General features: G+C 42.1%; 1 protein-coding gene across 1 annotated transcript; it reads right to left on the bottom strand.

Annotated features, from left to right (window-relative positions):
* Window positions 1-9,905: 9,905 nt before the first annotated feature.
* Window positions 9,906-17,889, bottom strand: dact1 (dishevelled-binding antagonist of beta-catenin 1). Its single transcript, XM_041848099.1, has 4 exons — window positions 17,144-17,889; window positions 14,871-15,000; window positions 13,631-13,786; window positions 9,906-12,633 (listed from the first exon to the last, which is right to left on the bottom strand). The coding sequence occupies exons 1-4, from the start codon at window positions 17,489-17,491 to the stop codon at window positions 10,610-10,612; spliced, it is 2,658 nt and encodes an 885-aa protein (XP_041704033.1). The 5' UTR covers window positions 17,492-17,889; the 3' UTR covers window positions 9,906-10,609.
* Window positions 17,890-26,709: the final 8,820 nt, after the last annotated feature.

Here is a 26,709-nt window from a genome sequence, read left to right as displayed (position 1 = left end):
TTGCCCATTATTCTTTTCAAAATTCTTCAAGCTCTATCAAATTGGTTGTTGATTATTGCTAGACAACCATTTTCAGGTCTTGCCATAGATCCTTTTAAGTCAAAACTGTAACTTGGCCACTCAGGAACATTCACTGTCTTCTTGGTAAGCAACTTCAGTGTAGATTTGGCCTTGTGTTTTAGGTTATTGTCCTGCTGAATGGTGAATTAATCTCCCAGTGTCTGGTGGAAAGCAGACTGAACCAGGTTTTCCTCTAGTATTTTGCCTGTGCTTAGCTCCATTCCGTTTCTTTTTATCCTGAAAACTCCCCAGTCTTTAACGATAATAAGAATTCTCATAACATGATGCAGCCACCACTATGCTTGAAAATATGGGGAGTGGTACTCAGTAATGTGTTGTATTGGATTTGCCCCAAACATAACACTTTGCATTCAGGACAAAAAGTTAATTGCTTTGCCACAGTTTTTGCAGTATTACTTTAGTGCCTTGTTGCAAACAGGATGAGTGTTTTGGAATATTTGTATTCTTTACAGGCTTCCTTCTTTTCACTCTGTCAATTAGGTTAGTATTGTGGATTGTGGAGTAACTACAATGTTGTTACTCAGTTTTCTCCTATCACAGCCATTAAACTCTGTAACTGTTTTAAAGTCACCTTTTGGCCACATGGTGAAATCCCTGAGCGGTTTCCTTCCTCTCCGGCAACTGAGTTAGGAAGGACACCTGTATCTGTATAGTGACAGGGTGTATTGATACACCATCCAAAGTGTAATGAATAACTTCACCATGCTCAAAGGGATATTCAGCGTCTGCTTTTTTTTCTTTTTTACCCATCTACCTATAGGTGCCCTTCTTTGTGTCACGGAATCAGCCAAGGCTGCTCCTCCTCCTTGCTCGGGCAGGCTTCGGCGTTCGTCGTCCCCGGAGTACTAGCTGCTACCGATCTATGTTTCTGTGTTTGACTTGTTTTGTCTTGGTTGTGTACACCTGTTTCCTATTATGCTGTATTGTATTCCCTATATAACCCTCTGTCGTTCATTGTGTGTTGTGTGTGATTGTTCTAGTCATTTTCGGCAGTTGCTATTGTGCGGGTATTTCTCCTCCCTGTTTGGAGGTTGTTTTGTACTCTGGTTACTTTGTTAGTAAAAGTACGTTTCCAGTAGCTCGGTGTCCTGCGTTTGACTTCGCCTACCACATTCACGTCGCACTTTGACACTTTGTGAGCCATTGGAAAACCTCTCTGGTCTTTGTGGTTGAATCTGTGTTTGAAATTCACTGCTCGACTGAGGGATCTTAAAGTTAATTGTATGTGTGAGGTAGTCATTCAAAAATCATGTTAAATAATATTATTGCACACAGAGTGAGTCCATGCAACTTATTATGTGACTTGTTAAGCAAATTTTTACTCCTAAACTTACTTAGGCTTGCCATAATAAAGGGGTTGAATACTTATTGACTCCAGACATTTCAGCTTTTCATTTTTAATGAATTTGTACAAATTTCGAAAAACATTATTCCACTTTGACCTTATGGGGTATTGTGTGTAGGCCAGTGATAATTTTTAAAAATATTTAATCCATTTTAAATTCAGGCTCTAACACAACAAAATGTGGAAAAAGTCAAGGGGTGTGAATACTTTCTGAAGGCACTGCTTGTATACAGCCATATCAAGAAAGCAACAATCAAAGTCTAGGAGGAAGGGTAGGCCAGCCGATAGAGATGAGTCTTAAGGCCTGCTTTAAAGTTAGTTAGTTAGTTAGTTAGATTAGTTACATCAATTTCTGCCAGTCTCGCTGATCTAGTCACTTAATAGCTGTTTTTATTGCAACATGTACGTGTGTCAGTGTGATTGCGGTCTGAGCAACAAAACTGGGTAGCGCTTTCCTTGACGCCCAACGTCATAACATGTTATGACATGGTCATAACCATGTCATTATATGTCATAACGTGTCATAACCTGTTATAAAATGGTAATAACACTGTCATGACATATATTTAGATATGTTGTGACATATATTGCGTTAATTTATGGCTGGTTATGACACCTACATAAGAGTGTCTAAACCCACAAACCCTACCAGACAAGGCAGAACATTCCATTACACCATAGCCTACGTGTCAACAGTATGTTTATCTTATATATATACAGTTGAAGTCTGAAGTTTACACACACTTAGGTTGTAGTCATTAAAACTCGTTTTTCAACCATTCCACACATTTCTTGTTAACAAGTAATGACACAAGTAATTTTTCCAACAATTGTTTACAGACAGATTATTTCACTTATAATTCACTGTATCACAATTCCAGTGGGTCAGAAGTTTACATACACTAAGTTGACTGTGTATGTAAAGTGGTGATCCTAACTAACCTAAGACAGGGAATTTTTACTAGGATTAAATGTCAGGAATTGTGAAAAACTTAGTTTAAATGTATTTGGCTCAGGTGTATATAAACCTCAGACTTCAACTGTATATTTGTTTTATTATTATCATTGTAAATGTGCACACATTGATGTCAGACATGCACCTACCCCAGTGCTCTGTTGCTGATGACTGGGATGAATGCAGGAGCAGATTTCAGGAGCAGGACAAGACACCCTCTTTTTGACTGATGACTGATATAAGGGCCTGTACATGATAGGCCTATCTGGCTTATATGATTATGATGGTCATAATGCTTCTTGACAGTGTCATAAAATGTATTTTCTTAGTCCAAGTAAAGTGACACAGGATGGTCATAATGCTTCATGACAGTGTCATAACATTTATTTTCTACAAGTCATTTAAAATATGATGAAAACAACATGACTGTAAAGAATTCATTACAACAACAACAAAGGATTCAAGAAACAAACTTTCAAATGAAAGGAAACTTCTTGGCAGCCATACAATAACACAATATATGTCACAACAGGTGTAAATATATGGGTCATGACAGTGTTATGACAGGTTATGACAAGTTAGGTCAGCTGTTATGACATTTATGACATGGTTATGACCGTGTCATAATGTGTTATGACACTCATTTCCATTGGGATAACATTTTTGTGGCTGGGATTGAACTCTTTATGAACCAGTTACAGGGAATGTAATGTGGTTGATACTAATTGCACAACTGTATACTCACTCACTCACTCACTTAAAAAAAAAAAAAATCCATGAATGCTCGTAAACAAATTATTTTACTGCCTGTTCATACCGCGAAGACATGACGAGACAAATAGTTGTAGGAAACCATACTTGAGATTAGTACAAGATGTTAGTTTTGGACTCTAGCTGGGAAATACAGTTGAAGTCGGAAGTTTACATACACTTAAGTTGGAGTCATTAAACTTGTTTTTCAACCAGTCCACAAATTTCTTGTTAACAAACTATAGTTTTGGCAAGTCGGTTAGGACATCTACTTTGTGCATGACACAAGTAATTTTTCCACCAATTGTTTACAGACAGATTATTTCACTTATAATTCACAATTCCAGTGGGTCAGAAGTTTACATACACTAAGTTGACTGTGCCTTTAAACAGCTTGGAAAATTCCAGAAAATGATGTCATGGCTTTAGAAGCTTCTGATAGGCTAATTGACATCATTTGAGTCAATTGGAGGTGTACCTGTGGATGTATTTCAAGGCCTACCTTCAAACTCAGTGCTTCTTTACTTGACATCATGGGGAAATGAAAAGAAATCAGACAAGACCTCAGAAAAAAATGTGTAGACCTCCACAAGTATGGTTCATCATTGGGAGCAATTTCCAAATGCCTGAAGGTACCATGTTCATCTGTACAAACAATAGTATGCAAGTATAAACACCATGGGACCACGCGGCCGTCATACCGCTCAGGAAGGAGACGCGTTCTGTCTCCTAGAGATGAACGTACTTTGGTGCGAAAAGTGCAAATCAATCCCAGAACAACAGCAAAGGACCTTGTGAAGATGCTGGAGGAAACCGGTACAAAAGTATCTACAGTGGGGGAAAAAAGTATTTAGTCAGCCACCAATTGTGCAAGTTCTCCCACTTAAAAAGATGAGAGAGGCCTGTAATTTTCATCATAGGTACACGTCAACTATGACAGACAAATTGAGGGAAAAAAATCCAGAAAATCACATTGTAGGATTTTTTATGAATTTATTTGCAAATTATGGTGGAAAATAAGTATTTGGTCACCTACAAACAAGCAAGATTTCTGGCTCTCACAGACCTGTAACTTCTTCTTTAAGAGGCTCCTCTGTCCTCCACTCGTTACCTGTATTAATGGCACCTGTTTGAACTTGTTATCAGTATAAAAGACACCTGTCCACAACCTCAAACAGTCACACTCCAAACTCCACTATGGCCAAGACCAAAGAGCTGTCAAAGGACACCAGAAACAAAATTGTAGACCTGCACCAGGCTGGGAAGACTGAATCTGCAATAGGTAAGCAGCTTGGTTTGAAGAAATCAACTGTGGGAGCAATTATTAGGAAATGGAAGACATACAAGACCACTGATAATCTCCCTCGATCTGGGGCTCCACGCAAGATCTCACCCCGTGGGGTCAAAATGATCACAAGAACAGTGAGCAAAAATCCCAGAACCACACGGGGGGACCTAGTGAATGACCTGCAGAGAGCTGGGACCAAAGTAACAAAGCCTACCATCAGTAACACACTACGCCGCCAGGGACTCAAATCCTGCAGTGCCAGACGTGTCCCCCTGCTTAAGCCAGTACATGTCCAGGCCCGTCTGAAGTTTGCTAGAGTGCATTTGGATGATCCAGAAGAGGATTGGGAGAATGTCATATGGTCAGATGAAACCAAAATATAACTTTTTGGTAAAAACTCAACTCGTCGTGTTTGGAGGACAAAGAATGCTGAGTTGCATCCATAGAACACCATACCTACTGTGAAGCATGGGGGTGGAAACATCATGCTTTGGGGCTGTTTTTCTGCAAAGGGACCAGGACGACTGATCCGTGTAAAGGAAAGAATGAATGGGGCCATGTATCGTGAGATTTTGAGTGAAAACCTCCTTCCATCAGCAAGGGCATTGAAGATGAAACGTGGCTGGGTCTTTCAGCATGACAATGATCCCAAACACACCGCCCGGGCAACGAAGGAGTGGCTTCGTAAGAAGCATTTCAAGGTCCTGGAGTGGCCTAGCCAGTCTCCAGATCTCAACCCCATAGAAAATCTTTGGAGGGAGTTGAAAGTCCGTGTTGCCCAGCGACAGCCCCAAAACATCACTGCTCTAGAGGAGATCTGGGCCAAAATACCAGCAACAGTGTGTGAAAACCTTGTGAAGACTTACAGAAAACGTTTGACCTGTGTCATTGCCAACAAAGGGTATATAACAAAGTATTGAGAAACTTTTGTTATTGACCAAATACTTATTTTCCACCATAATTTGCAAATAAATTCATTAAAAATCCTACAATGTGATTTTATGGAAAACATTTTCTCATTTTGTCTGTCATAGTTGACGTGTACCTATGATGAAAATTACAGGCCTCTCTCATCTTTTTAAGTGGGAGAACTTGCACAATTGGTGGCTGCCTAAATACTTTTTTCCCCCACTGTACATGGGATGAAAGCTAACCCAAAGCAGTGAGGTGAGTTGCCAAATACAGTGAGGGAAAAAAGTATTTGATCCCCTGCTGATTTTGTACGTTTGCCCACTGACAAAGAAATGATCAGTCTATCATTTTAATGGTAGGTTTATTTGAACAGTGTGTGACAGAATAACAACAACAAAATCCAGAAAAATGCATGTAAAAAATTTTATAAATGTATTTGCATTTTAATGAGGGAAATAGGTATTTGACCCCCTCTCAATCAGAAAGATTTCTGGCTCGCAGGTGTCTTTTATACAGGTAACGAGCTGAGATTAGTTGCACACTCTTAAAGGGAGTGCTCCTAATCTCAGCTTGTTACCTACCTGTATAAAAAGACACCTGTCCACAGAAGCAATCAATCAATCAGATTCCAAACTCTCCACCATGGCCAAGACGAAAGAGCTCTCCAAGGATGTCAGGGACAAGATTGTAGACCTACACAAGGCTGGAATGGGCTACAAGACCATCGCCAAGCAGCTTGGTGAGAAGGTAACAACAGTTGGTGTGATTATTCGCAAATGGAAGAAACACAAAAGAACTGTCAATCTCCCTCGGCCTGGGGCTCCATGCAAGATCTCACCTCGTGGAGTTGCAATGATCATGAGAACGGTGACGAATCAGCCCAGAACTACACGGGAGGATCTTGTCAATGATCTCAAGGCAGCTGGGACCATAGTCACCAAGAAAACAATTGGTAACACACTACGCCGTGAAGGACTGAAATCCTGCAGCGCCCGCAAGGTCCCCCTGCTCAAGAAAGCACATATACAGGGCCGTCTGAAGTTTGCCAATTAACATCTGAATGATTCAGAGAACTGGGTGAAAGTGTTGTGGTCAGATGAGACCAAAATCGAGCTCTTTGGCATCAACTCAACTCACCGTGTTTGGAGGAGGAGGAATGCTGCCTATGACCCCAAGAACACCATCCCCACCGTCAAACATGGAGGTGGAAACATTATGCTTTGGGGGTGTTTTTCTGCTAAGGGGACAGGACAACTTTAACGCATCAAAGGGACGATGGACGGGGCCATGTACCGTCAAATCTTGGGTGAGAACCTCATTCCCTCAGCCAGGGCATTGAAAATGGGTCGTGGATGGGTATTCCAGCATGACAATGACCCAAAACACACGGCCAAGGCAACAAAGGAGTGGCTCAAGAAGAAGCACATTAAGGTCCTGGAGTGGCCTAGCCAGTCTCCAGACCTTAATTCCATAAAACATTTGTGGAGGGAGCTGAAGATTCGAGTTGCCAAACGTCAGCCTCGAAACCTTAATGACTTGGAGAAGATCTGCAAAGAGGAGTCAAAATCCCTCCTGAGATGTGTGCAAACCTGGTGGCCAACTACAAGAAATGTCTGACCTCTGTGATTGCCAACAAGGGTTTTGCCACCAAGTACTAAGTCATGTTTTGCAGAGGGGTCAAATACTTATTTCCCTCATTAAAATGCAAATCAATTTATAACATTTTTGACATGCGTTTTTCTGGATTTTGTTGTTGTTATTCTGTCTCTCACTGTTCAGATAAACCTACCATTAAAATTATAGACTGATCATGTCTTTGTCAGTGGGCAAACGTACAAAATCAGCAGGGGATCAAATACTTTTTTCCCCTCATTGTAGGAGAAAAACGGTGTCAAATATTCTAATCAGGTTACCTGTTCCTACACACTACCTTGGCTGTCATTTCTGCAGGGCAGAGAGAAAAAGGCTGAGAGTCACTGGGAAACTACACATTGCAAGGGTTAAATTCCTTTCACTGTGTCTGTGATTACTCCTACTCCCTATGTATCAGTGCCTGACTCCATACATGTTGTTGATATGAAAAATTCAACATGTAAGCTGGATGATATTTGCCCGGAGGACATGATGCCGATGTTTATCTGAAGGTCACACACGAATGCATGATGTACTATCAGTACAGTCATTTCTACCTACTCCCATTTCCTATAAATATCCTATACAATTTTCTGTAGCTAATTAATTCCCAGACAGAGGCTGAAAGTTGACTTATTGTTTCTCTCTTTCCTCCCACTTGCAGCCAGGCGAGGTTGTGGACTGGAATATTGTCTGAGAAGGTTCGACTACTGAAGTGTCACAGACACAGACAGGGTGTCATGTTACCGTGACGTGATCAGTGAGTTTAACGTTTGAGCAAGAGACTGACACACCAAAGACAAAGAGCATCTGGGCAGAAACACAGACAGGACTGTGATACGGACCAATATGTGGAGTGAAAACAGTATTTGTTTAGCTGTCCAGGAGGCATTTATGAAACTGAAGCAATGCTTCAGTACTGGAGATTCTAGAATGATCTATGAAGGTGGATACGGTTCTGGAACATGCTTTAGTACTGTAGAACATAGAATATACTTTTATTTCTACACTGTAGAATGACCTGTAAAGGTAGATAAGGTTCTAGAATATCCAAGTTACATTTACTGAGACAAAATAGAGTGAAGGTCACATTGAATATCATAATGTCACAGTGAGGAGGTTGAGTTGGAGAAAAATACATTAACACTTGTCAACAACACAACTATGCTACCTCAGTGCACACACTGGCGTACCATACAACCCCTCAGCTCCCGCAAGGTGGGTGGGGCCCACGGCCTCTCATCGGTCTATTATTTTAAATGTAATTAATAATTTTGACAGTAACCCTCCAAAAGTAATTCATAAACCGTTTTAATTTCCATATGTACTAGGAAGCTAAGTGTTTGCTTCTTGGGCTTCAGGAATGTGACTGAAAAAGTGCCTCAGGCCTTGAAAAAGAAATACAATTACTTAGTGAAAGTATAAGGAACAAGGAACAAAGTATCAATGAGTGGAGCTTACTCAGGTGTTCAAAAGCGCATATCAGACCGAGAGCCTAATGCTTCTTAGGTAGGCCTAGTTCTTTATGAGTTTTAGTTTAGAAAACGATCTCTCCGCAGAAGCATCAGTTACAGGGATGGTAAAAACAGCTTGTTTGCCGTAACAACATCAGGGAAACTGGGCAGAAGGGATTGGTGCTTCAAATACAGTAGTTCTGCAGCATCTTTAAATGAGCCTCTCGTTGTCCTTAATTTCTGGCCTCAACACGTTACGGAAAGAGATGAACTGTATAGGAAGCTCTGGGGATAGGTCGTCTGGATACTGGACAGCCAATAAAATGACAGATGCAAACAAATTATCATTTTTAGCGGTCAACAGTTCTTGAGGGCTTGAACAAAAAAAGTGGTTTGCGATTTCGTTCATACTGGTGAACCGGCGTTTGAGTTGTGTGGTTACAATATCAACAGTCCCTTATCTCTGGTATATCTTGGCATGCATCATTCAAGACTAAGTTTAAAATGTGTGCAGCACAATGGGCATACAGTGTAACGGTACAATGTCTCCGGAAAGACTGTCTGGGTGGCAATACTCAGTATGGAAAAGTCTGTCCCACAAACTGGACCTACAGGTCTTAGTGAAAACATTTGCACACAAAAAAGGAGGACTTCAGGACAACAGGGGAGTCTCAAGTTGGATATCATTTGATTTAAATGTACCTTGAATATTGCAGCCCATTTGTGTAGGCTATAAGCCATACAAACCCACTCAACAATAAATAGTGGCTGAATTATTCCTCAAGCAGACTTCCTCATTAGGCTATTTGATGTGTAATTTGTATAAAAAGTTTATAAATAGCAGCTAAATACAGTATATAGCTACAGATAGTACACTGCATAATGAAACGATCCCTAGTAAGATAGTGTTTTGAAGGTGGAAGGACTGTATTATTTGGCATTAATAGGCTGGTTTTATGCACAACTACCTATCCAAGCTGGGAGAGAGCAGGAGGACGGTTCAGGTCATACATGTGGTCTATACAGGACAGTTGTATATTCCAAAAAAGCTATTGGTAGCTGATTAGTATGCTGTTGCAACAGAAATGTACTTTACAATCTGCAATGTTTGAATTTCCAACTTTAAATTACTGAACAAGTAATTACATTGCCACCAGCAAGCAATCTAAAAATGGCAGCATTGCGACACAGTGTATAGCTTTCTGAAATGATAAACTTAACATCAGAAAATGACCAAATAGGCCTACCAATAAACATTTATCCATTACCTAAAGCAAAGCTATACATGAAACCACAGAAAGCCTATCATCGATTCGACAGGCATGCAACCGCATAGACACGTTGCTATTTCAGCTACATGGACAGCGATCGGTAGTCTATTTTTTGAGTGGCTGTCTGGCTGATACTCCAACTCTGGGGTGACTCCAACCTTGCGGGGGTCCAGAGAAACTGCGTTATGCCAGTGAAGGGAAGGTGATGACCAAATAATGATTTTAAAGCAGACATTTAATAAAGCATAAAAAGGTTAAAACACCAGTATTAACATACAGACATTATATACAACAATTGGCAATGTACTTGCTATCAACAACAAATGAAGGTAAAGCAGTTCCTCATGCATATCTTATGTGTACATATATCAAAGCGTTACCATGGTATCATCAGCAGTTGAAGTTGGAACGTCAGTTTTCAGAATATATGTCTATCTAGCCATTAGTATCCCTTACAGACACTTAAGTAATACTCTGCTATAATAAATCAGTCAAATAAAGTATCACATGAATCCAAGAATTAGCAACCAAATATATTACATTTGAAATATCTTTAATCCAAAAAGTAAACCAAGAACATTAAAAGCATTTACAGATTTTTTGCCATGTACCACAGCAAGGGTAATGTCCATAATAAATACAAAAACCGCTGCATACAACAAAATAAAAATGGGGCTACTCAGATGCTTTTCACCCTGTCCAACGTGTCAGAAAGTGCAGGGAGAGGGAGTCTGCTGGACATTTTGTACAAATCCTCGCATCCCAATTAAATGTTTCCTTAAACGTCTGAGACCGATTTCAGTAAAGACTTTCTGTAAATAAAAAAAAATCTGCCTAGGCACTTGATCTTGGGCAGAGAGAGAGTGGCCAATTTGATTGGCTGAGTCACTGCTTCCTGCCTGACACCCTGAAGTCCCTCCCTCATACAGTCGTCATCAGTTTCAGCGAGCCTGCCGATCGGAAGCGGAGGATCTTCTTCTTCAGGTTGTGAGAGGCCTTGATCTTGATGAAGGCCTTAGCCTGGGCAGCGGTTAACTCATGAGGCCCAGCGCCCTGCCCTGAAAACTGGGGCCAGTTCATCCCTCCGCTTTCCTCAGAGTCACTGCTGGTGGTACTCCCCCCCACAAAGTCCACCTCGCTCAGACTGGACTCGCTGTCCCCGAAGCAGTTGGTAGTGTAGTTGCTCTGCTCGTCCTCACTGGTGTCCACGATGGTGGAATGGAAAAGCGAGGCGCACTCTGCGGAGTACTCCGAGTCGCTGCCAGCCACATAGGCGTAAGGGCTGGTGAACTTCACGTTGGATGGCAGGTACATGGTGGTGGAGACCTGGCCGAGGACCTCCCTCTTCTGTCTGCGGTGGGCTCTCCTAAAGGCCTCGTCGTAAGGCACCTCAGTGAAGGCTTTCAGCCTTCCTCGGTTGTAGTCCTGTCCGCTTGTCCTCTTGTACTTGGGCTTGGCCACCACCACTTCCCTGCCATGGTGACCATGATGTCTGGACACAGTGGACCTGGTTGTGGACACCGTGGCCGTGTGTTTCTCAAGGACCCGGCCCTCAGGGATGGAGGCAGGGGTGGTGCGCTTGGCCCTGGAAGACGCCCCCCTCTTGGAGGAGACTTTGTGCACGTGTTGTACCTCCTCAGGCTGACGAGAATTCCTCGACCCTCCAGATCGGTGACCCTTCTCCCTCCCCCCTGTCGCCTCGGATGACATAGGTTCAGCGTGTGCGTGAACCCCCCGGTGTGGTTTCAGAGAGGCACTCTTCACCTTGACGATCTTGATGTTCTTGCCCCCTTTGCGGAGCTTGACAACCTGCCTCTGGGCAGGGATGTACTGGGCACTGACCATGTGACCCTGACCTTCATCCTGGCTCTGGGAGGAAGACCCCAGACTTACCAGCTCCAGCATGGGCCTCTCTTCCTTAGTGCTCTGGGCTGTCTGGACCGAGACCAGGATACTCTTAGGGCTTTTCTTGGGAGTGCCTGCTCTGGTGCGGTCTCTAGGGAGTGTCTGGGGGGGTTTAGTACTGATGTCCTCTGGAGCAGCAGAGAAATAAGGATGCTTGCTCTCTTTGGGGGAGGAGTTGGCATTTGGGGCGCCCAAGTCTTGGTAATCCTTAGACAGAGGACCGGTCGCCGATGGAAGTCCTTTATTGGCTGACAACCCAGACCCCTTCTTTTTCCCCAGGCTGTTGGTGTGAATGTCACTGCTGTCGATTGTGGCATATCCGTTCTGAGGTTGGCCCAGAGACTGGGACACCATACCATTTTCTAAGAGGAGTTCCCCTTTGCTCTCCACTGACCACTGTCTCTGTGAAGAGCCTGTTCCTGGATCAGTGTTACTGGCACCTCCTGCATGTAAACACGTCTGCCAGGCTGGTTTAAGGTCAGGAACAGTAGCAGCAGTCCTTCCTTGCTGCTGCTGCTGGCCAACAGTAGCCTGTCTCACACACAAGCTGCCCTGCCTCAGGATGCTCTTAGAGGGGTCTGTGCTGATGCTCGTCCGCGGCTTATTGGTCCTAATGGGCTGAGCCCTCCTCTGAAGCAGGCCGAATATATAATTGTCCAGTCTTTTGCTGGTAGGCGCATGGGAGGCAGGCCAAGAAGTGTTCTGGGGCACCAGAATCGACTGCTGCTTTAGTTTCTGACAGTCACTGGAGCCCTCGCCGCCGCTGCTCTTTGACAGCCCCGCATCCTCTTTGAGATGGCCGGCAAGAGACTGGAAGAAGATGGGGCTCTGTACGGCCACGGCATGGAGGGGGCTGGGATAGCGGTACACGTCGCTGCCGTTCTTGGCGATCAGGTCACAGTGGTACTTAGACTGGATGTCCTGCGTGGAAGAGGCGTCCGTAGAGGGGGAGTAGGGGGTGGAGAGTGACTTCCTAACCGTCCCTATGGTCTGCTGCTCCGCACACTGGCTCTCACACTCACCATAGCTGCCCAGCTCATCTGAAAACCACACAGGAGACAAAGATTAAGAACTACAGTACAACACAGACTACAGACGCACCACTAGTATCTCATATGGAAACCAGACCGGAAAGAAAGAATACGGACTACAGAACTACAGACACACCACTAGTAATTCAAAACAACAGAAACCACCAGTTTCCATACCATTTCCTCATTTCAACAATAATGCCACACAGAAGCTTACGGTAGTGTTGACAGGGTAAGCAAAGTAAAGCATGCAACCTCTCAATATGCTAACGAAGGGGGCAGTTGGTTTAGATGTGTTAATGGACCTTTTGTTTGTGTCTTATCATCATAGGTGTGGCTGTTAGTTAGAGCCATCTGCCTGGCCTGGCTGGGAATCTAGCGCAACTGATAGTGTCTGTATCCCAAATGACACCATATTCCCTACATAGTGCCCATAGGGCTCTGGTCAAAAGTAGTGCACTATGTAGGAAAAAGGGTGCCATTTGGTGTTTCCTTCCTACTCCTTTCTCTATAATTCGTTTGAAACTGAATCAAAGTATTGTCACAACAAACCCCACTATTGGTAACACCAAGGAAACTATTAGAAGTTGATCTGGGGCCAGCTGGAATGAAGCACTGAAATAAAAGACGACACTGAGACCCAAGTTATGTGGATGGTGGGCGGGTGAAGGGAGTGATGGGGGTATTTTGGGAAAGAAGGAAATAGTGTGTTGTTTATACAGCAAAGGACAACAAAATGATTCAGCCTAGCTTGTTGTTCCCAAGATAGACCACATGTGACATCAAACATCAGGATTCGGTCCTGCCCACAGGCACAGTGCTGTGCTGTGCTGCAGGGTTGGGGTCAATCCCTTTTAAATTCAGGAAGTAAACTGAAACTCCAATTCTCCTCAATGCTTCTCTATGAGGAAAAACATGTTGTTTACTTCCTGAATTGAATGAATTAAAATGAAATTGTCCACAACCCTTATGGGGCTGTGCAAGGCTGTGAGGGCCTCTCTCTCACCTGCAGATTTGAGCCTTCCCTCGGAGGCACACAGCGATGTGTCGAGAGGACTGCAGAAACAGGTGCTGGAGCGACAGCTGGACAAACACTCACTGAACACCGAGTTGGAGGAGTTGGAGAGGGACCCCGAAGCTCCGTCGCTCAGCTCGTAAAAACCTAGAGAGAGAGAAAAAGAGCGAAAGAGAGAGAGAGAGAGAAAGGGAGGGCAGAGAAACAGAAGGGAACATTTTTAACACGTTGATTTTACACCCCGCAGGGAGGGAGCTGTCATCCAACAATTTATTACATGTTAGGCTGTGGCTATGAAAATAATTAATGCAGAAAATATCAAGCACTTAAAAAAACAAGGCTTGTGTAAATAGGGTTTAGACTAGATTCAAGTAAAGTTTTCTATTTGCAGCGTAGACTTCCCTACACCCGCTCTGTCATTTTCTGGCACCCACTATGAAATGAGCTTTGGAGTAGAATGGTGGAATGCTGATTCCATACCAACTGAAATAAACTTCAGACAGATCTATTTGAAGTTAGTTGTGAACAGTTATATTAAAATACACAATCTCCTATAATATACTGTACATGAACAGTATGGAATGTTCTGCAGTAAGATTCACTAGATCACACTTTCCAAAGTGACCTCCTACATAAGGAATGTGGAATGTATACAACTAATAAGGGGATACAGTACCAACCACAGCTCACGGACTGTGTGCTACCATATTAGTACTCTAGACAATGGTAAGAGAAACCCTTCTATATGTGAGATGGTAGCCCATTTTTAAAAATGTATAAATAATGGTTAACACTTTATTTGGATAGTCCATCTGTAGACGCTCTACAGACCATCTACACACTCAGTAATATTTCAACAAACGATCTACTAACCCTAACCTTAACCCTTACCCTAACCCTTATTCTAAACCTAACCCTAACCTTAGCAAGCAGTTGCTTATCAACAGATAGTATGATCATCTGTAGAGCATCTACAGATGGACTATCTGGACTATCCAAATAAAGTGTGACCAAAAATGTAGCATTGCCAGTCACTTCTATGTCATGTTTGTGTTTATTGGCTAAGAACCCTACCTTTGGGGGATTACACATTCTACAGTATCCTCAATTGCTTAAGTTGAACTGATTCACAATTGACAGATCCTACTGATAATGTCTAGTTTCCACAGGGTAACATTTTGAGGTAGAACCCTTAGAATCCATTCCAATTCTATTGTAGAACCACACTAACCCGAGCTTGGGCGGCTGTCTGTCTCCACTTGCTCATGTGACGCCTCCGTGTCCAATCGGAGGTCACTGATCTGCCTGTCCAGCTCCTGCAGTTGATTGATCAAACCAGCATCTCTCTTTCTCAGACAGTTCTGGAGGGAAACATACACAGACAATAGTTAGTTACAGTTGTACAGTAACATTTGGTTCCTATGTAGCTATATCTATTAGCCTGAGTGCCAGTCTATTTGTGCTATCATGCCAACTCCTTGTCATTCCAAACCAAACATGCCATGTTTGACTTGACAATGAACAATGGAGTTGGCAAGAGCACAAACTGATCTGGGAGCAGGCTATATGTCTATGATATCTACAGCTCAATCCAATTCAGGGTTGTTCTATATTGTTATTGACAAGCAATAGCATGTCTAGCCCCCAATATTTGTTCCATTTTGGATTAAATCCATAGCCTTGCATGTTGGTTACTTAAAGTAGGGCTATAGGTACTGTGCTGCAAGTCTGCAACATCTTAACGAGACTGTGTCGCCCTATCAGAACCCATTAATATTCCAAACTAAATTAGAATCACATCTCGTGGGAGAAAAACAATTCCTCCCTCAAACATGCAGGTTATGTGGAACAGCCCAGCCCGGGTCGCATATGACAACAACCAGATCATGTGGTGGTTACATTCCGCTCTAGAGTGTGGTTTGAATTCAAAGACCAACTGCAAATGTCAACCCTGAAGGCTCAGTGACAGTCAGACCCTATTTACATTCACTACATTTGTGACAATTATGTGGCTTGCAGACCACATTACTCCCAGTACCAGCTAGCCATCTCAGTAGGTCTAGCTATCCCCTGTGCATTATACATATACACATACATAGTTATACTATTTGATCCATGACTGAGGCCAGTAATGCAACATATACACAGATTCCAGGCTATATCTAGCTGCAGCACTTCCTACAGAGCAGGGCTGCAGCAGACTGGCAGGCCATAAAACCAGGCCTGTGACAGGAGGCAGAGGGTGATTCATGTGCTCAGAGCATGCTATGGCTTCAGAGACCATTTCCACACAATGTACCATTTTCGAAAAGCAGAGGCAGACCAACGGTTGTTTTGCTGAATAACACTATCCTCACACTGGGTTGACAGGCTGAGTGTGAAATGATAGAATGAGGTTGAAAACAAATATGATTTAATTTAGGCCTACATTAAATCGAAGGGGTAAGGACACACACACATACATACATATAAATAAAATCCAACACAACAATTGCAACTTAAAAAAACAAAACGATTCATGATTTTCCCCTTACTGCCAAATTGAACCCAGGTGTGTTTTGGTATGTTTAAATGGCCTAATCTCAAACGACCAGCACATAAATTACCCGGCATCCTTTAACAGCAACGGGGTGTGGTAGATCTGCTTGTAAAAGTTAATTTCAGTCGCCCCATCCATTGTAACTCATCACTGGACCCCCTCGCAGACCACATTAGTACATCAGGACTTTCCTTCTCCCTTCAGGAAGTTTGATTTAAATAACACTAATTATTTTCTAATAGCCATCCTGCTATTCTCTCCATTTCATTCTCTGAGAACCAACCTATTTTCCTTTAGACGCCCAACTACTGAATCTGCTTGCATTGGGATACATTTACATTCTAGTCATTTAGCAGACGCGCTTATCCAGAACGATTTACAGTCAGTGAGTGCATACATTTTTCATACGATGACATATCTAATAACACAATCGTTCATTTATTGTAAATGGTAAATAATGTTCCATTGAACTTTTCCAACATTATGTAGGCTACAATTTGAAACAGACTTCTCTTGATTTGATCTGTGAGTGAAATAAGAAGAATAGAGCAGGTCATGCTATTAAAGGCCCAAAATGAAGGGGAAAAAACTGTCTGGAAAGTAGTCTGGAATATAATTTACAGGCCTGTTTTTATTTTAATATTGTATCATACTAAACATCTACTTCATCCTTCGACAGACTTGCGCCTGGCCTGAGGAAGCACAAACTCAACGTATCCAACGGTTATTATCAGTAGGCTTGGCTATGTTCCGCTATTCCCTGCCCATGAGCTGCGACTGGGTCAGAAAATAGACCTCTGGCTTAACAATTTGGATGGACTCAAACCAACATTAATAGGGTGACTGTTGTATTTCACGACATCATTTGAAATGTAACCAAAATAACGGACCCAAATAAATCAAAGATTAATGTTATCCAAAACACAGCGGGAGTAAATAAATTACATTTTATTAAGTCTACATACCAGTTGTTTTCTTAGCAATAAAATGTTTTCTTCTAAAAGTTTTTCTTCCGAGTTCAAGTAATTCTCCTCATGCGTAACGCAAATTGGATCTTCTCCTGTTGATATAGAGTCCTCTTGGTGATTCAACACATTTCTGACCAGTAAATCCTGTCGTTGTCGCAAATATTCCAGCTCTCCAAGACCCGCTAGAGTGGCTTCCAATCTCTCCCGAGTTCGCACACGATCCATCTCTTCCTCTATTCTTTCCCTGGAGCGCGTATCGCATTCTCTCCTATCCCGCATCTGTAATGTGTAATCCTTGGAGACCAGCATTTCTGTACCAGCAGCCGTTTGTTTCATTGTATCCATCCAACAAGCGACAATGATTTACAACATATAACTGGCAACAGCGGGCCACATAAATTCACTGTGAAGAGTTTAGAAAATCATGATGTTCTTCAAAAACGTTGACCTGTGGACGCACATACCATGGTCTAACCTTCCCGACCACTAAATTACTTGTCCATAACGTTTCTGTCTGTTGAAGCAGCTATCCCTACAACCTGCATTAACTCGACACAAATTGCGTGCGTAAAAGCGATCCTTTTTGTTGTCCAAACAGTATCGGGGTCTCCAAGATAAAACAACAAATCTGTGCTTTTCAGTTTGAGCAAATCGGAAAAAGTTGCATGGTGAAAACGACAAAGTTTTAGTGTAATGCCAAATAGGGAGTGTGTAGCTATTTCTCTGTCAAGCAGGTCACAGCGTTCTGAGGATAGTGGTGAGGAACGTCGGACCACCTCTCTCTTTAGAGACCCATCTACTCTCTCCGTGGTAGCAACATGTCTTAGTGCCTGCCCGTCCGACGTTTCGCCCCTTCTCCCTAACTCAACCCTTCTCTCTTTCTGTGATATTTAATAAAATAAAATAATAATAACTTGGAGTTTCACACTTGTAATATGATTGTTTTCATCTTCTTACAGATATGAAATGTGCTTTATTAAATATAATTAGTGTAACAATTGCAAGTAATAACTCGAGAGCTGTCATTCTGCTTTGAGCGTTGTAGGCTATTAAATCAATCCATTCCAAAATGCAAAAACAACTATTTAATTAACAATTTCTCGTGTCCTGTTTGGAAAAAGTGTGACACATTATTAGGCTTACTATAACATCTGATTTGCAATTAAAATAGATACACATGTGTGCAATTTGCACCTCTTAATTGCGTTTGATTAACAATTCATTAGGCAATTACGTTATGTTTATTATGACATATATGGTATGCAAAGGGTGTGCCTTTTTTCAATGAGAATGAAGTTGTACTAAAGATGAGGGCGCCCTCCTCTGTTAAGAAACCACAGGGAAGAACAGAGAGCTTCTAGGCTACATCGTGTGGAGCGCATTTAACCCTATAGGTTCTTAATATTGTATTTTCTATAGATAGATCTATGGATACATACTATTTTCATGACATTTAAAGGAGAGTGTTTATCAATATGTAACAAGTTTAAAAACACATTTTACTTCACAAGAATGACAGGGGAGTCATGTTTCAGTAATGGTCGTTGTCGGACTATTCAGTATGTCTTCAGTCCAGCACTAAACTTTACAGTGCATGAAAATAACAATTAACCAGAGAAGCTATAACACAGTCAATATAGCCTACCAGATAATATTACCCCTTTATAAACAACCAACCATACCCTTATTTCCTTCTTTATCTGTGAGTGGTGTGCATGAAAAGAAAACATATAGGATTTCAATGCTAGCCCTTCATCTTTACTAATGATGTGTGTTTACCCATGGAAGCTTTCAATACCATCCTATCACAAAGGCCAGGAAATCATGTCTGAAGATCTTTTGTTAGCCAATTTTAAACATAAAGTCATGCCCAGAATATCAATTTAGACAGCATTGCAAGCAGCTGCTATCCCCACAAACACTTCTTTTATTTTCTATATTTGTACATTGTTCATTAGGGTTCACGGTGCAGGTTGGTCCAAATATAAATCAAATCTATACAACTGTTCAACAAAACATGAAATCACGGTATTAGTTTTCTGTATTTGAAAATAATAATACTTAAGAAGAAGAAAAGCCACGATAGAAAATCCCTCTAGCGGATGCAGTCTCTCTAAATTGGAATCATGATTTGCATAGTTGATGGATTAGCTCAGATGTTTAGGAGCCAGCAGTTCCCATGCAGGCTAATTTTCAGCTTGTGGAGTCAGGACAGACACACACACGCACGCACGCGTGTGCACACACACCGTAAAAAAAACTTGACAGTAATGTACTGTTAAACCAACGTTTATTTGGAATTTACAGTAATATACTGTACTTTTTTTTACAGTAACTTACAGGTAACTGCCATTAAGTTACCATAAAAACAACATGATTTTTTAAAAACTGTGCACACACATGCACAAGCTCATATCAAACAACTGTGGGGGGAGTTTTCAGGGAAACACAAATGTAATCCTTCTCTCTAAACATGACAGGGGATTTAGGAAATTGGATTAATGGATAGCTCTATGAAAAACAGATGTTTGACATAGAAACTTGTGTCCTAAACAAACATCCTCTGGACGACATGTCATCATCCAGCTAGCATTCCAACATGGACTCAAACAAACAAACCAAGCAGCCTGAAGAAGAAAGACAGAGAGAGAGACAAGAGGAAGGGGGAATCAATTTAGAATTGGTAACAATGAACCATAAATTCTCTAGGGGGGCGGGGTAATACCATTTAAGGAACAGGGGAAAAGAAAATGCCTGGGGATAAATACAAACACCTTAATGAGATCAGTCAGTGGAGTGGGGTCCTTTGTACTGCTCTCTCTAATCAAATCCCATTGGCAAACAACTAGAACACTCCAAGAACACTCCAAGAACACTAGAACACTCCACTAAGTAGTAGCATGCCAGATTATGTCACTGTGACTGCACCATATCAAAACCTCCCAGCCATGTTTAAAAGCACCACATGCCTGGAGTGGTTGAGTATAGCTCTACTTTAATTAGTACAGTAGTTCCACTTGTTATGCAAAACATAGTTCCATTTCCTTAAAGGCCCAGTGCAGTCAACATTCAGTTTTTCCTGTGTTTTGTATCATATTGTACAACAGCTGATGAAACTAACACTGTAAAAGTGTGAACATTTTAGATCAGTGTTATTTCCTGATAGTTTCTGGTTGAAAATACAATCCAAACAGTCAGCCTGTTTGCATGGGTGGGAATTTTGGCTTGCCTGATTGGTTAATAGACCAATAACAAAGAGAGTTCCAAACCTCTCTGCCAATAACAGCTAGTTTTAAGTTTTCCCTCCCCACTCAGACCACTCCCAGACAGTCCTAGCAAAATGCTTGCTTGACAAATAGTTTTTTTTAGCTAAAAAGCTATTTTTGACAATTTTAATGGAAACAATTACAGTATGGTACTTAATTGTTACACATAAATTATTTGATGTTGATATAAAACTGCTGCATTTGGTCTTTAAGGATTTTGATGATTTGCAGTGACAGAAGGAATTGGGCTGGGATGTCTGTGCTCACAGTGCTGTGAAATAAAGCCCTACAGGACCAGTGTTCTAATGCAGCTACTGGTTCTTGCATATATTAATGTCAGGCAGGCAGCACTCTGATGATGATGGGACTGTTGCCCCTAGATGAGAGCATCATTATTATGACTGTCAAAATGGCCCCCGTCATACTGGCTCTTTTCAGTCTGACACAAATTACCCGCTTTTTAAACACACAGGCATGCATGCACACTCGCACACACACAGGCACACACACACACACACACACACACACAAACGGACACACGCACAGAGAGAGAGTGGAGTTTGTGTGTGTGTGAGTTTCTCCTCCTATAATCCCAGTGATGAATTACCTCATGTATTTTGTAAGGCCCATTTAACAACAAAAGGAAGCTATTATGTAGCCCTGGCGAGAAAACACAGAATAAATTAATACATCTAAGTGCATCAAAGGCTGGCGGTTCAAATTCAGATGCTGTGGTACAAACTGAGCAAGCACAGCACAGTAAGCAGCTGCTATCCCCACAAACACTTATTTTATTTAAGGCAGTCCCCTGTAGCTCAGTTGGTAGAGCATGGCGCTTGCAACGCCAGGGTTGTGGGTTCGTTTCCCACGGGGGGCCAGTATGAAAATGTATGCACTCACTAACTGTAAGTCGCTCTGGATAAGAGCGTCTGCTAAATGACTAAAATGTAAATGTAAAATATACATTGAAGGTTTATTCACAAGAGGATTACTATTATTGTACCCCAGCAGTGATGGCTCTCTTAGAAATCTGATTTTTTTTTTAAGAACGATGTCTGCTTACATGCTCTTACAAAAGGGACATAATGTATTTTGGTGAAATTCTAAAGTCATTGTATTTTAATTTAATTTTTTGTCCTTGAAGTCAATATGAGATTCTCTCTCCAATGCTGGTTGGACAAATACTCAGTGTGAGTCAAAGGCCATGAAGGCTTGGCCATGCCTTCTATCGCACACAGTGAGGCACAGAGGGCTCTAAACACACCACTATTGAATAGAGCGACTGAATAGAGAGCCTTTCTTTGTACAGTAGGTCAATTATTGATTGAGATATCACACACATACAAAACTATGTAATGTCAAATGTCGATATGCCAACAAAAAGCATGACCATTGATAAATAGGACTGATAAAAAAAAAAGAAGGTTGTTTCGGGACCCCTCTGTGTGAGGGAGGGAGAGAGAGAGAGAGAGAGAGATAGAGAGAGGGAGAGAGAGGGAGAGAGAAAAACCGAGACAGAGACAGAAGAGAGAGAGAGAGAGAAAGTAAAACATCTAAGAGAAAGAGAGAGCGAGCGGGCGAGCGAGCGGGAGGGGTACAAAAACCCCAAAACAACATTTATCAAGGTAAAGTCCTGATGAATATTTAAAATTCAAGTCTCTGTATAAAGCAATTATAAGTGGCATTATCTAAGCACATACAATTATTTCCTGATCCTCTCCTCATTCTGACTGTTCTCATAATTGAACACAGTGTCTAGTTTTCAGTGTGAGGCTTGTGGAGGTGAGTGTGTGTGTGAATTAGACTGGAAGAATACTAATTTCCCATTCAGGAGCGAGGAGGCACAAGCTTCCTCGTTAATTAATAACACTTTCACATGACTACAGCCTGTATTCAGACCTACAGGCCCTCGGGCAATGATCAAGTTCAATTCACCTTGCCTGGCGGTCGCAGGCAGGCAGTGTTTGGTGTGTGTGTTTTCCTGCTTGAAATGTCACTCATGCTGCAGCTGTTTAACATGGGGGCAGGAAGATGTAAAAAAACATTAATAGTGATCAAATCTGACCTGATGTCAACTGATGTTTATACAACTGAAATATTAAAGTGTTAAAAAATAGCTAAAGAGTTGAAGGTGCTAGGAGAGAAAGAGAGAAAATAAATAGTTAAATCACAAATTTAACATGACCCCGATCAGATCAGAAATTCCAAATCCACAGTTGAACACAATGTCCTAGTTAAAACAGCACTGTGGAAATAGATTTGTGAGCGAGCTAAGCTGCTTGTTGCCAACTGTAGTTATTACTAATATTATAAATGTGTCCACTCCTACTTCCTCTTACCACACAAACGCTTACTTTTCACAATGGTTCCACTTACTGTATGAATTAACTCTTGTGCCGACAAGCCTTGGATCAAACAAAATTAAACAAAAAGACAGAAAGGTAAACATAAAGTGTTCCTTTCAGAAAGCATTGCAATGGCAGCAGGCAGATCGCTCAAGATTGACTTCGAAATTGGACATCTGTCCATGTCCCGAGGTATCGGAAAATGGCTTCAAAACTGGCCACTAGGGGCAACAGTGAGCACTATTACCATCAAGTAGGCTTGGGTTCTGCTAGGGCGTTGTGGACTTGGGTGACGGATGGACTTAATCCCATGACTCCAGAATCCAAAGGTTGCAGGTTCAATCCCAGTGGTAGACATGGGATTACAAGTGGTAGACATGGGATTACAATTTTTATTTTATTTTATTGTCTACCCCTGGGATAACCCATGACTCCGGATCCAAGGGTTGCATGTTCAATTCCAGTGGTAGACAATCGTTGTTTTACTTTTTTTGTTTAACCCTATCCCAAACCTTAACCCTTACCTTAACCATTCGGAATGAATGCCTAAACCTCATGTTTTAACCCTATCAAAAACTTTAACCATTTACTTAAACATTGGAGCAACTTCAAAATGTGATGTTTGGAGAAATCGGAAGAGATCATGTTGATGGCAGACCGCTTATTGTCCTAGAGAGAAAATACCTTCACACACACGCACGCACTGTGGTCAGCCAGCCAAGCAGCTCTCCAGCATCTTTTTACTGTCCGCCTCCAAGACTATTCATGGTTAAGTAACATGTGGTGTGTGTGTGTGTGTGTGCACTTGTGCTGCATGCGTGCTCGTGTGCTTGTGATGGTGTGTGTTGGAGTGTGTGGGGCCACGAGGGACTACTCCAGGCCTCTGTCGTATCATATGGCCCCTTTCAGGCTGAATGCCTTTTAAAGGGTCCTTTGAGTATTGACCATGAGGCTGGAGTAATTGGCATTGTACAGCACACACACACACGTTTGTTTTACAATCCTTGTGGGGACCAAACAATTGATTCTGATTCAAAATCCTATTTTCCCTAACCCTTAATCTAACCCTAACCTTAACCCCAAAACCCTAACCCTAAACTCAACCCCGAAGCCTAAAAAAGCATTTTTCCTTTTTGCGGACCGGTGAAATGTCCCCACTTGTCCGAATTATCCTTGTTTTACTATCCTTGTGAGGACTTCTGGTCCCCACAAGGATAGTAAAACTAAACCACAAACACACACCCAGTTCTGGAGCGTATGTCTATATATTGTAATTAAGCAAGGCAACGGTTTGATCTGAGCAGAGACAAGTGATGAGGGTTTTACAAGCTGCTAACCACAAAACTATGGTAGAGTTTCAATAAGCATTTAAAAGCACTTTGGGCCTCCCTCTATACAGACAGAAAGCAGTAAAAAGCTACCAGAGGGCTGCACTGACTGCTGTCACTTTTCCACTGGTGAGGAGAGTACAGCTGGCGAGGGGTTGCTGCTGCAAGTCAGAAGGAATTACACAGTAAGGCTGCATCCAAAATGGTACCCGATTCCCTCTATAGTGCACCACTTTTGACCAGAGCTTGTGGGGCTCCACGTTAAGATCTCTCACCCGTTAGGGGTCAAAATGATCACAAGAACGGTGAGCAAAAATCCCAGAACCACACTGGGGGACCTAGTGAATGACCGGCAGAGAGCTGGGACCAAGTAACAAAGCCTACCATCAGTAACACACACGGCCAGGGAATCAAATCCTGCAGTGGCAGACGTGTCCCCCTGCTTAAGCCAGTACATGTCCAGGCCCGTCGAAGTTTGCTAGAGTGCATTTGGATGATCCAGAAGAGGATTGGGAGAATGTCATATGGTCAGATGAAACCAAAATATAACTTTTGGTAAAAACTCAACTCATCATGTTTGGAGGACAAAGAATGCTGAGTTCCATCCAAAGAACACCATACCTACTGTGAAGCATGGGGTGGAAAGATCATGCTTTGGGGCTGTTTTTTCTGCAAAGGGACCAGGACTGACTGATCCGTGAAAGGAAAGAATGAATGGGGGCCATGTTTTGTGAGATTTTGAGTGAAAACCTCCTTCCATCAGAAAGCATATGCCAATGTCAATGAGGAAGTGTCACTTGAGAGTCCACATAACAGGTTTTGCGTTACTGACTTTTGGTGTGCTCTCTCTTCTTAAAGGAATGTTTCCTTGGTTTTACACTTACTTTGGCTTTAGTATATTACCCCAGGCCCAGATGGAACATCCCTTTAAAAGCATGACCAGTACAACAACAAAAAGAGGTGAAAAACAGGCTTGCTTTCCAGAGTCAGAATTGTAGCGTACAGCCAGTAACTGTCACTGCAATCATCTAAACAAATGACTCCAATAACTCCACTGGCAGTGAGTCTTATGCTGCTAGCAGGGGATGAGAATCTCTGTTGGGGAGATGACTTTGGCAACTCTCTCTGTGACAGATACAGGCCGCATTTGAGTCTGTGTTTATTTAATCAACAGAAAGTGAAATATAGGATCGTGTCCACCTGAGCCTCCGGATGCCTGATTACCCCAACAGAACAGGACACAATGTTCTCTATAGACACAGCCTCAGTAGGAAAAATGAATAGGTTTTACATTTTCAATAGTCTAACATACTGATGAATCATGAATTAAAATCATTATTTTTCCATTGAAGATCAAGGTGTATGTTTGTATGTGCAGGATCTGAATATGTTTGTATTTTTGGGTCGGTTCCTTAGAGGCAAGAATGCAAAAGAGGTCCCAGAATTCTGGGAACCGATGCTGCTTTAAAATTGCACATAAAACCAGTCTTTTACCTTAAGACTCTGTCTAGCCTTTCAACATTTACTTGTATATCTTTAAGGCAAAACAATAGAAAATATATCTCCAAGGAAATGCAGTCTTGGTTCTTCGCCAAGATGTCTGTGTCTGAGCAGAGAGAGATAGCAATAGCCAACATCATCGTTCTCATCCAGTCAGCTGAGCTGGGTTGGGATGTGAAGTGTTGTGTTTCTGTTCTCTTAACCCTCCCTGCGTTGCCACGGCAAAGTTACACCGCCGTCGATGCTGTTGTCATGGCAATGCCTCATCATCACCAGCCTCCTCTCCTCCCACACCCCCTCAGTCCGAGTTATCCGTCCCGGTGATTTGTTTGCAATTAAAATGCAGTGCTCATACAATAGATAGATGAACAAGTGGCTCTGCCCTCATTTCACAGTGGTGCACAGTTCCTCCGAGGCATTTGGCTGCTCATTAACTGCTCCTGCACCACTCGCTGCCTGTATCAGACTATATCATGCATCATCAGACCAGACTTGGCATTCAGGTGCTAAAATGGAGCAGGAGAAGGAGGAGGTGAAGGAGCTTGCCAGGAAATAAAATAGTGCTTCAGTGAGGACTCATAGTCTCGAATGGCGGCTGATTTTGTGTCTGGTCTGGCTCCTATAAACAGTTGTTTTCATCTATTGAAAGCAGAGACTCTATGCAGGGGGTAATGGACTGGACTATGTAAAGTAATGCCCACTGCACTACAGAATGAACATTGTTAGTGAGGTTCTAGGAGATGCAAAAGGACTGCTGCCCACAAATGACCCACAGCAAATCAACAGTATAAAGCCGTGTGTCATACATGTACAGTATAACCCTTTTCACATGACACATTTCAAAACATTTGAATATCTGGTGTGTCGCACAATGGTAGTAGAAGACTCATAGTGAACAAGGTCTATGTGCTGGGCTTCCATCAAATAGATCTAGAGAGTATACTGGATGGAAATTAATGTAACGCTATACACAGTAGCTACAGTTATTATGTGTAACATTTAGCATATCAATCACTGTCATACACACAAGGGCGCATTCACAAAGATCCCACAGAGAGCCATATAAAATCTGTTTCTTATAGTGAAAAACATCTGAAAGATTCCTTAGAATTAAGCATAAAGGG

This window comes from Coregonus clupeaformis, chromosome 25, assembly GCF_020615455.1.
Source record: "Coregonus clupeaformis isolate EN_2021a chromosome 25, ASM2061545v1, whole genome shotgun sequence".
Taxonomy (NCBI): Eukaryota; Metazoa; Chordata; class Actinopteri; order Salmoniformes; family Salmonidae; genus Coregonus; species Coregonus clupeaformis.
This window is presented reverse-complemented; position numbering and strand designations above follow the sequence as displayed.

Bases quoted from the DNA above. Each gene is read 5' to 3' on its own strand.
- dact1 (XM_041848099.1), bottom strand. From the start codon at position 17,491: ATGGATACAATGAAACAAACGGCTGCTGGTACAGAAATGCTGGTCTCC. The intron at 13,787-14,870 runs GTTAGTGTGGTT...CTCTCTCTCTAG, and splicing joins AGACAGCCGCCCAAGCTCGG to GTTTTTACGAGCTGAGCGAC. The intron at 12,634-13,630 runs GTGAGAGAGAGG...TGTGGTTTTCAG, and splicing joins GGGAAGGCTCAAATCTGCAG to ATGAGCTGGGCAGCTATGGT.